The following is a 12260-nucleotide window of genomic DNA, read 5'->3' as shown; positions in this document are numbered from 1 at the left end:
TTCAGTTTGTCACATACATGCCTAGCTGGTATCAGGCCCGGCTACGGTTATGCATGTGCAACTAAAACCCTTTCATACTCAGTAGTTTCACTTTCAATTAATAACTTCTTTACTTGTTTTCTTTTTTGTTTTGGAAAAGCTAATAAAATATCTTCTTTACTTGTTATTTAGGTTCTCTTTGATAAAAATTAAAGGATAACTGATAAGCTAGTTTATAGCGTAAAAATATATAGTAAATAATTTATAAACTAACTTTTAGCATATAGCGAATAAGGTAACTGATTGAATTTAGAGTGTTTGGTAAAATTAACGGTCTAATATCATTCATATTCGCACTTCATTCATTCAAGCATGCATAATTTTAAAGAAGTCCCACATCGCTTGCGAGATGGCCTGAATATGTGTTTATAAAGTGAGGGCAATCCTCACCTTACAAGCCGGTTTTGTAAGGATGAGTTAGGCTCAATACTCAATTCTAATATGGTATTCAGAGCCTATCCATGATTCGATGGACCACTTCGTCGGGCCGCCTGCAATCAGGTTTCTGATCGGGCCGACCACCATTTATATCCGCGCAACAAGTCCAACAGTGTAGAGCGCGAGGGTGTGTGTTAAAGAAGTCTCACATCGGTTGCGAGATGACATGAATAAGTGAAGAGGCAATTCTCACACAAGCCAGTTTTGTAAGGATGAGTTAGTCCCAAAACTCAATTCTAAGATGGTATCATAAGTGTTTATAAAGAAGAGGCAATTCTCACCTTACAAGCCGGTTTTGTAAGGATGAGTTAGGCCCAAAACTCAATTCTAAGATGGTATCAGAGCCTATCCATGATTCGCTGGGCCACTTCGTCAGCAGCCTGCAATCAGGTTTTTGATCGGGCCCTCCACCATTTATATCCGCGCAACAAGCCCAATAGTGCTGAGTGCAATGGGGTGTGTTAAAGAAGTCTCACATTGCTTGCGAGATGACCTGAATATGTGTTTATAAAGTGAGAGCAATCCTCACTTTACTAGCCGGTTTTGTAAGGATGAGACCCAATACTCAATTCTAAGACATAACAATATTTATACAAAATAAAAGCAACAAGATTATGGACTCTAACGCTATGATTCTCTCAAGCCAATGAGAGAATCTAAACTGATCCTAGAAATAACCTTGCTTCTCCAAGCTAGTCTATCGGGGCTAGCTGTTCTAACGTCATGAATCCTATTACTTCGTCGTATTCTAATTACATTATGTATAAGAGAAACTCGTTTTACATATACGAGGAAGTGGATGCGAAAAGAATGTACGTGTAGAATTCAAAAGAGAGTTACGACACCTAGGCCATATTTCAAAATCCCAACAAATTAAAATAATAAGACAAGGCCATATTCACTGATAGAATAATAACAAACACACTTTTATTATTTTTATTATTATTAACACCTGATAATTAAATAAAATTGAATTAAAATTCGGCGATCAACCACATTCACTTTGAATTAGCACCGTGTTTTGCATCAACATTTGATACGTTTTAGAGAACCATAACCATAACCATCCGCTGCTAACCTTAATCATAACGACACAACACTTGCCCCCGTTACTAATCCCATTGCAGCAAAATGATCACATCAAATAAAGTTCTCTAATTGTTTATTCAATACGAAGATCAAATATAGAATGTTTCAACAGTATCGGTTCCGAAGCTTCAAACATCAATCATTCAATATGAACAAATATCATCTGACTTAATTAGTGTAAGATCAAAATCCAGTATATCATATATACCGTCGTTGTCGCATAGAATTTATATACATATGTGATCGAACAACATGCTTAAGGATCGAGTAAATGTCGATGCCTTACTACGCAACTTGTTCGCAACTTGTTCTCATTGACATTTTAAGGATGAGAAGAGCTTAATTCTCATCGACATTTTCTTGTGCGTACTTACATTCATCAATGTCTATGCCTTGCTATGCAACTTGTTCGCAACTATCGCCTTAAGGATCGAGTCATTCAATTCTGGAGTCTGGACAATACCAAGGGACAACTCGACTTAGACGTGACATTGGTCAAATATGTTCGTTTTATATGTTCAAGCTTGATTCGTCTGAGAACCTTTGATAAAATCATGGCGTCTCTGATAAAGATAAAGTAATTAATTTAACTCTTTCATAGTCTTGTTTGTGTTTAATTGATGTTTTTAATTTATGTTTATGTTATTGGTGGTGGTCATCGTTATGTTGGCCTAATGTGTTATTGATGTTAATGGAAAGTTCATGCGAGAAACATATATGTTGGCCTAATGTGTTATTAATGTTATTGATCGTTATGGTGGTGATCGAGCAAGGTGCATTTAGGTTTTTAGGAGGCACGTGAGACACATAGTGGATGACAAAAGAAAATCTTTAAAAGTTGACAAATTTTTCTAAAGGTTGACAAATTTAAAATGTGAGCCAACCAGATGCATTTAGGCTAGTTAGTAAAAAATAGACGGGCCTATAAGCTTAAATCAGATAAATACACATCTGAAAACATGTGTTTAGTAAAGTCCTTTTTCACTGATTTATCTTTATAAATATGATTATATTGTTACACTAATATGATTACCATGCTATGATTTATATATATCTTTGTGATTAGTCATCTAGGATTCTAATTCTAGTTAGCAATTTTTCAACAAAGCTGAGATGAACATATTATACAATGGCTCTTTGTTTTTCTTGACTAGGCAATGAACTCTCATATAGTTTTTGTAATGAAGTTGTGAAAAGTTGAAAGGCTTATACATGTCATGTGAATTTGCATCAATTCAGTTATATTTATATACATATTATAGTTGTAGGGTGAATATTTTATGATATATAGAAACAAACTTGAAAATTCCAAAACATGGGACTCATCAAAGTATCATAGATTCATAGACTAATAAATTCCCCCACATTAACAACTACTACAAGGCTTAACTTATAAGCTATTCATTCATCATAAATATGAGAACAAAGAAGTGAGGCACTAATGCACTCGATTATCTTCATCGGTGATTTTTTTTTTGAATAAGCTAAATTAGCTCATCCAAATTGGCACCAGAGATAATCGAACCTCAGACCTTAAAAGGAGCATACGCCCAGGTCCCAAGCCAATACCAATGCACCAACCCAAGTGGGTTCTCTTCATCAGTGATTATTAGAATGAATTATTCAAAAAAATTCGAGTTCGATGATTTGGAGGACAATTTTTTAGTCAAATTTATTTGTCTTCCAATCAAATTTCAGATTATTAGAATCCTCTTTCTCTGAAAATCAGATTGAGCCTAAGACACAGGGAAAGAAATCTTCATTTGTTTTTGTCTTAATTCTCTACTTTTCCAGAAAATAAAATAAAAAATCCTAGTGATCTAGAGTTTAGTTGAAATTCAAATAAAGTTAATTATTGATTGTTTCATTCAAAGTTCGAATGTGGATACTTTCAATTAATTTAACCTAAATTGAATTGAATTTAGTTAACTTCAAGTTCAACTATATATTTTTTGTTTAGGATGATATTAGTACGAAATTTCCATTGTCCTTAACGATTACTAATCTTTGTCAGCGAACCTGTGGGCTCACAAGGTGAATTTTCCCCCTCTCAACTGAATTTTTTCCATACGTATGAGTTATGAATTGAACCCTTGACCACATACTTAAAAGAACTTTTATCACTTGAAACAATTCGTCGTGAATAGTTCAACCATAAGTAACATATAGTACTAATATCAATTTCAATGAATATAAAAAAATAGGCTCTAATGCTATAAAGTAGCCTAGTTATGTGTTGACTTGACCATGTTACTTTCCTATAGTTGCTCTCTTGGGTTGTGTTCATCTTAAGCATCCCCCTCGTGCATCATGGAAGGCCAACTCAAAAAGACAAGTAGTCAAGAATTACAATAACACTTTGTATTGCGTTTATAAACCAGCCAATTCAAGCTGTAAATTTACATTGTATGCACAAATACCAATAGAATAAACGACATATGCATGTGATAGTTCAATTTCCTTACTACCTCAAAGAGAATATCCAGAGAAGCAAAATTGTAAAAAGGGTACAAAGAGACAAATATTACCATTAAATAGAGTAAAAACAAATGCATTATTATACCTGTAATTTCAAACTATCATTGTTTAAGGGAAACCACGGTAATTATAGGGTTTGGATTTATTGCTGTTAGAGTGTCCTGATGTAATAGATTGGACTGTCTGATCAACAATCGATGGTTGAGATTGCTTTTATGTCTAATTTAATTTGAACCGTTCGATTTGTAATCAACGAGTGAGATTTATTATTGCGGCAAACTATGTGCTCCTGCTAATGTAGGATTTTGATATTCAGTGGCCGCACCAAGTATTTCGAAAAGTTTAGGTTATATAGATATACTATAAAGTGTGTTATGCAGAATCCCGTGAGTTTAGCTCAGTTGGCAGACAGAGACATTGCATTATATATGTAGCAGGCTGGGATTCAAACTTGAGTCATTTCACTTATTCATCTTAAACGTGAAATTTCTATCCACTAGCTAGGCTACTTGACCAAAAGGAAAAAAGTGTTATGAGAAATTATATTCGGTTCATTTTACATATACTTATTAGTTATATTTTTCATTTATAAAATTAAAAATAATAAAAATTGTTGGTGGTCTATATAACTAGGGTTTGAGTAGTCACATAATATTATGCTGGCTCTAATGGTTATGGTGAATAAATCCATAAAATTGTCATTTTTTAGGTGAAAATGATATTTTATTGGAGTAATAATTTGCGGTAATGAGAAGTGTTTTTAATTATTTTGCATGACATATTGAGTTTTGTTTTAATTATAAGGTTGACGATGAGTGAAATAGAAGTTATGATCTTAAATCTAAAGGAATGGGTAACATGGACCAATAATTAGTAATTAGTAGTGTATTTAAAATTAGTACAAATTTGATCTCAATTCCAATCATTTTTTTTTATAAAAAACTTGATATCCGGCTCTAGGACCGACTAATCAAGAGGATCAATCCCACCGCCTACTTGTGGGAGCCCATTTAAAGCCAGAGTTTTTTTACTCTATATGGACTTAGCCCACCGAAATTGACACCAAGGGAAATCGAACCTGAAACTTTAAAAAGGATTATCAAAGTTGACTTGATACTTAAATTATTCAGTTTGTTTGTAACAAAGGAAGGCTGCTTCAACAAGATAAAAAATAAAAAACAAGAAGTGAAAGCTACACAATTAAAATTCACAAGTGTTCTTTACTTCTTTTCCTAAAATCTTTTGTTCTTATTGAAAGGTGATAAAGTTTAATATTGGACTAATTACTCCATCTCAAACCAATCAATTAAAAAATATATTCAAACTTCAAGTTGGGCTACATAATTACATCAGCTAACTTTCATTCATCTAATAATGAAAAATAATATTATTTTTTGAAGCAATAATGAAAAATAATATAATAATGTTACAAGTGTCCAAAACCAAAATTTCAGCATTGAAAATCTAAATGAAGCACCTTATCTCTAAATCCAAGCCAGAGGTAGAATTCAAGTAATCCTATGTCACTTTACTTCTTTGAATCTCCATCTAATTTATTTATTTTCTTATTTTTATTTATTTCTATTTTATTGCCTCTTCTTTTTATGCTTGAAAACTTCTATTTGAATACTTAGGCAAGCAAAAGCTGGATACTACAAAATACAGCTTCAAACAAGTTGTAACAAACTGAGAGATTCTTTATTTGCTTATAAGGTATCACATTTTCATTTCCTTTTCAAAGATAAAGTCACATATATAGAAAAAATAAGGAATAAGTCCCACTTATATCCCAACTCATAAGAATATCAATTTCCACTAACTCTCTTTTCCCCTGTTTTTGCTCTGTTTTCACTCTGCTCGAAACCAAGCAGAGTGATCAGAGCCTCTGTTCCATTCTGCTCCGTTCCATTTTATTACAAAAACAACCAATCCTAATGGATCCACAAATTCTCTCCACCGCGGCAACCACCATTCCACATAATATCGTTCAACAAAATTATCCTGAATCGGTAGAGTCTTTATCATCGCCATCACCACCACAGCCACCACCACCACGATCACGTGAAATAACGAACGATGAGTCTTTACCTAATGTCCCCGGATCCAAGCTGCGCCTCATGTGCAGCTATGGAGGACACATTATGCCACGCCCGCATGATAAATCCTTGTGTTATGTCGGTGGTGACACGCGAATTGTGGTGGTTGATCGGAGTGCTTCCCTGAGAGATCTTTGTTCACGCCTTTCAAGAACAATTCTTAATGGAAGACCCTTTACTCTAAAATACCAGCTTCCAAATGAAGACCTTGATAACCTCATCACAGTAACATCAGATGAAGATCTTGATAATATGATCGAAGAATACGATCGAATAGCATCTTCATCAATGAAACCTTCTTCCTCAAGACTCAGAGTGTTTCTTTTCTTTACAAAACCAGATTCTACTCTTTCAATGGGATCTCTACTTGATGATGCAAAATCTGAAACATGGTTTGTTGATGCACTCAACAACTCAGGAGTCCTCTCAAGGGGTGTTTCAGATTCAGAACGAGATTCTTTTGTGAATCTTGATAATGTTCCTGCTAGTGATTCAAGTAACAACTTGGAGTCTCAAGGTGTAGCAGCAGCAGAATCATTGAATATTCTTGAAGACATCAACAACAACAACAACAACAATGTTAAGAATGTTTTTGATGTTGTTAATGTTGCACCTGGTTCACCTATGCTTGAGAATAGTACATCTTCATCTTCTTTGTCTCCTTCTATAGCTAATTTACCTCCGATTCGTGTTCGTGTTGATGAAACCGGTGGTAATAAGCTTCAGCAAGAGAATAGAGTTGGAATGAAACAAGATGGTGGTTTTGTTGTTTCTTATGCTAATGTGGCTATGGCTGCAATTCCTTCAGCTGGAGTTGTGACTACTACTGCTACTGTTTCTGATGATGAAAGATCAGATTATGGAGGAGTAATTGGATCTCGAAAACCGCCTTTGCCATTGCAGCTTGTTCAACCTAGGACTAGTGGTGGGTTGAGTGTTCCTTCACCGGATTCAGTTACAAGGTATTATTTATTCTGTGTTATATTTTTACACATATTTTTGCTTTAGTTCAAGTTTTTTCAATTTGTTAATAGTATAATACTCTTTCAAGAAAAATCATGTTATGAAATAATTACATTAATTTCCGAGATTAGAAGTGTTTGTGTGTCTGATACATGTATGATATTCGTACGACACATGTCTGAGAGTAAAAAATGTTTCATAGCAGTGATGATCAAAGAGGGATAAATAAATTAAATTTGATTACATCATGGTTAATTTTATGTAGTAGATATCCACTTCCCTCATATAGGAACAAACCCTTCGCCGAGCAAATGATGGTATAGCAATGAACATCGGGATGATACTAGGAAATATGGTCCGAAGAATCTCGATGAAAGACTATCACATCTTATTTTAGAATTTTTCTTACAATGAAACAAATTGTTCAATTTATTATATCTACTTGTGCTTTTAAAAAAAATCTACTTATATATTTCGATTCTCAATTTAAATATTTTATTTCATTATAATATATATGTGCGCTCAGAGTCTCGATCTATTGAAATCAAGTTCTTACAATTTTTTTTTTCTGGTTAATATTTTTCAGTGATAGTAGTAGTATTGCATCTACAAATTCTTTCTCCAAAATTGTTTATCATCAAGAACAAGTCCAACCTACAAGCATAGACAACAACAAAGCTCAAGAATCTAGTTACATGTTACAACCACAAATGGATCAAAATCAACAACTCCAACAACCACCACCACAACAACAACAATTTGCTCATTCCAACACCCACTATATCCACCATCCTACATCCACAAATCAAGTTCCAATCTCATCATACTACCAAGTTTACCCCCCACAATCATCACAACAACAACTTCACAATCCAATTGGTCAACAACAATATCCAATTTATGTAATGCCAATTGGATCAACACAACCATATAACATGACATTACAACATAGTATAAGTGACCCTAATGTTGTAGCTTCTAGTAGGTCAATAATACCTCAAAGTGGTACTCCACCAATTTACCCTAATAAATCACCTAACCCTAATGTGCCATCAAATTCAACATTTGTTCAAGTACCTTCAAATCAATTTCAACAACAATATGTTGGTTTGCCTCAATTTCATCATCAACCACAACATCCTATTAATGTAGCAGCTCCTTCTAGTGGTACTAATTATGGTTATGAATATGGTGGCAATGTGGAAGGTCAAGTGTACTATACTCAACAACAAACTAATGCTCCATTGGTTACTCAGTATCAATCCATGACACCAGCAGCTGCTGCAGCAGCATTATCAGATGCATCCAATCAATTTCCGGCAGATAATGTTCAGCAGCAAAATAGAACTTCGCAGCCGGTATAAATCGGATCTGGATTCTCTGTAGTCGGAATTTCATATTAGGACAACAATCGGTCTGTGTAAGTTGTTGAAATCGTGATTTTAATGAATTTAGAATTTGAATCTCAATCGTATAGTCCTGATCAGTTGTTGAAATCACTAACCTGACTGCAGAGAATCTATTTCCGCGTAAATCAATTGAGAGAAAAATTGAGCCATTAGGAGGAGGCATACTGGGATGTGGGGGCTAGTTGGATTTCACTTTATTTTTTAATAATTAAAATTTGGAGCCTACTTTGCTATATATAAAATAAGCATAATTTATTTTTCTTTTTGTCTATATGAACTTGTGAAGATGAATGACATGTAAGATCATATTTTGAATATGTTAAGTTGTTGTCATTAGCTTTATGGAGGTACCCTTTTTTACATTTTGTTACACTGTTGTATCGTAGACATCAATGAAAATTTATTTCATTTTCTTTGGACAAACAATACCCAAACATTTGTGCTCATCTTATTCTTTCTATATTTTTTGTGTATATATATATATATATATATATATATATATATATATATATATATATATTAATATTTTTAGTGAAATTACAATGAAAGATATAAAACTTGCAACATAGTTAAAAGTACTAAGGATAAATTAGTAGCTTTGGTAGTAATCGATTTTAATATATTAGTAATAGATATTTAATTTTATAACTAGTGTTCAAAGAGACACGAACATGCTTAACATTTTCTATAAAAAATTGTTATTGGCAAAAAAAAACTGAAAAAGGGAATCTATGAACATGGATTCAGTGTCCATGATCTAGCGGTAGTATATATTAAGAATCTAAGATCTACAGATTAAAAGATGCAATTTTCTTTAATATTTCCTAGGCCTAAATTAAGACATTGTGTCTTTTCTAACTTTTTTTTTAAACATAACTTTTTTATTGTAAATTACATGCCCAAAATTACGGGGTGGACAAATAAATATTGGGCTTAAATGCAGTTTTGGCCCTCAAGTTTCACAATTGCTTGATTTTGACCCTCCACATTTCAATTGCTTGATTTTAACCCTCTAAGTTTCACAATTGCTTGATTTTAGCCCTTCAAGTTTCAATTGCTCGATTTTGACCCCCCAAGTTTACCCCTTTTTGCATTTGCTAGCCCCCGTTGACTTTTTTGACTATAAATTGCTTATGTGACATTTTTAAAAATTAAAAATATGTTTTAATTAAAAAAATAATAATATTTGCTTTTATAAAAATGTATTAAAAATTGTTTTTTTAATAAAAAGTTTAATAATTATTTTTTATTTAAAAAAAAGTTTACAAAGTTTTTAAAAAATAATTCATAAAATGTTTTTTTTACTTTTTTATATAACAAAATTATTTTACAAACTACATATAATAAAAAAAAATTATAATTTAGTTTTTAAAAAACAATTTGTAATTTATTTATTTATTTTTAAATACTTATTTAATTTTAAAATGCCACATAACCAATTTTTAATCAAAATATTCAACGGGGGCTAGCAAATGCAAAAGGGGGTAAACTTAGGGGGCCAAAATCAAGCAATTGAAACTTGGAGGGCTAAAATCAAGCAATTGTGAAACTTAGGGGGTTAAAATCAAGCAATTAAAATGTGGGGGACCAAAATCAAGCAATTGTGAAACTTGAGGGACCAAAACCGCATTTAAGCCTAAATATTGTTGATAAACACTAGTTTGAGCGGGTTACAATTTTCGGTTTGAACGTCGGTTGTTCAATTTGGTTTCTACACATTGGATAATTTGGACCATGAATTATTGTTGGGTTACTTCACAAAAAAGAAAAAGGGTTCTTCTTTTTGTGTCTCCCGGTTGTTTTCATGCGCGTTTGGAATTTTCAAAAATGTATTCTTCGCTACTTAAGTGGCAAATTCGGGGGCGCAAAATCTAGAACAAAAATATTTTGCATTGTTGGATGTGAACTAAGCTTTCTACTTAAATAGCGAACCTTATAAAATACGGGTGAAGGAATGGTGAGAATTTGAAAAATATTAGATTTTATAACGTTCGCATCCTAGGTAGCGAACTCAGTTCGCATTCAAACTATTTTTTCAGTTTTTGCTATTTACACACTTGCATCTACGTTGCACGAGAGATAGAACTGAAAGGTCAAGGGATGCGTGAAAGACTCAGAGACGCGAAAAGAAGAACTCAGAGAAATTTCTTTAGGACAAAATCAAACCAAGCACAAAAATGATACTCCATATATATTTGGTATCTTCTTTCACACTCTTTCAGCAATGAAGAGTGACAAATCCTGATTCATCAAAAAGTTGTAAAGTGACTCTAAGCTTTTAATCAATGTGATAACAGGAAGTTGTAAGATAGTGAAAACCCTTATCATGCTTCGTGGAATTCGTGATTTCATATACTTGTCATCATGCCATGGCAAGTTTGTTTTAAGCATTTTTGGCGTGAAGCTATTCAAAATGCCGAATGTTTAGCCAATTTTAGTTTCAAATGTGAGAAAATGTGTACTAATCTTGTGAGCAAATGTCAACTATTCGAAGTACCGGATTATACCGGTACACAAAAAGAAAAAAAACGAAGAACAGAAAACTTTAACCAAATGTGAGCAAATGTGATAAAAAATTCAAAATTTTTATCGGGGTCTTTGGGCACGTGAAATCTTAAAACGTTAGAGTTTCAATATATTTACACATCCACTAGCAAATTCTGTTTAGTAGTTAACTAACAAACAATGATATCTATAACAATATATAAAGAGGATAAGGGAGTTTGGGCTGGATTTTTTTTGGTCCATTTTGCCCTTAACTTCCTTTATGGTTTTTTAATTATTCCATAATTGCCCTTAACTTCCTCTCTTTTTTTTATGATTTTTTCATCTATATCTATTCTATACTATAATATATTATATAAATCTATAACAATATATAAAGAGGATAAGGGAGTTTGGGCTGGATTTTTTTTTGTCCATTTTGCCCTTAACTTCCTTTATTGTTTTTTAATTATTCCATAATTGCCCTTAACTTCCTCTCTTTTTTTTATGGTTTTTTCATCTATATCTATTCTATACTATAATATATTATATAAATCTATAACAATATATAAAGAGGATAAGGGAGTTTGGGCTGGATTTTTTTTGGTCCATTTTGCCCTTAACTTCCTTTATTATTTTTTAATTATTCCATAATTGCCCTTAACTTCCTCTTTTTTTTTTATGGTTTTTTCATCTATATCTATTCTATACTATAATATATTATATAAAAAGAATACATGAGTTTTGGGGTAGAATTTTCATAATACCAACATTACCCTTGCTTTTTTTAGTAGCAACAAAAATCTTTTATTAACAAACTCACCATAACATAAGGCGTATCTTTTTTTTTGGTACATAAGTTAGACACAGGCAGGCGCGGAACGCGCCTGCCTGACCCGCTAGTTTTAAAAATTCTCATAAAAGAAAATTAACGGGTTCCAAAAGAAAATTTCATTTTTTTCATGGGATGGGCTAGGCCAACGAACTGTTTTTGGGGTGGCCCATAAAAGTACTAAAAATATATTTTTAAAATAGAAACTTATCCACCACAATTTTTAAATTAATCTCGAAGTCAACATGTTCTATGTGATCATGCATATCCATTGTAAGGTTATAAGCTAGGAAGCAACGACACTTCTATGATTAGGCGTGTCGTGGTAGCTCATATCGGTGTCGGAAAAAATTTAATTTTTTCTTTAGTTTGACACTCATTTGATCGGTGTCCGACACATGTAAGAAACTCATATGACACGTGTCGGACAAG

At 32.8% G+C, this 12260-nt stretch overlaps 1 protein-coding gene across 1 annotated transcript; it reads left to right on the top strand.

Annotated features, from left to right (window-relative positions):
• The first annotated feature begins 5491 nt into the window (after positions 1–5491).
• On the top strand, positions 5492–8566 carry LOC123887383. The gene is made up of 2 exons (XM_045936709.1): positions 5492–7102; positions 7690–8566. The coding sequence occupies exons 1-2, from the start codon at positions 5979–5981 to the stop codon at positions 8465–8467; spliced, it is 1902 nt and encodes a 633-aa protein (XP_045792665.1). The 5' UTR covers positions 5492–5978; the 3' UTR covers positions 8468–8566.
• Positions 8567–12260: the final 3694 nt, after the last annotated feature.

The sequence above is a fragment of the Trifolium pratense genome, linkage group LG5 (genome assembly GCF_020283565.1).
Source record: "Trifolium pratense cultivar HEN17-A07 linkage group LG5, ARS_RC_1.1, whole genome shotgun sequence".
Lineage (NCBI taxonomy): Eukaryota > Viridiplantae > Streptophyta > Magnoliopsida > Fabales > Fabaceae > Trifolium > Trifolium pratense.
The sequence above is the reverse complement of the archived record's forward strand: the minus strand, read 5'-3'. Positions and strand labels throughout refer to the sequence as shown.

Coding starts and splice junctions, on each gene's coding strand:
- LOC123887383 (XM_045936709.1), top strand. CDS start 5,979: ATGGATCCACAAATTCTCTCCACCGCGGCAACCACCATTCCACATAAT. Junction 7,103..7,689: donor TCACCGGATTCAGTTACAAG/GTATTATTTATT, acceptor AATATTTTTCAG/TGATAGTAGTAGTATTGCAT.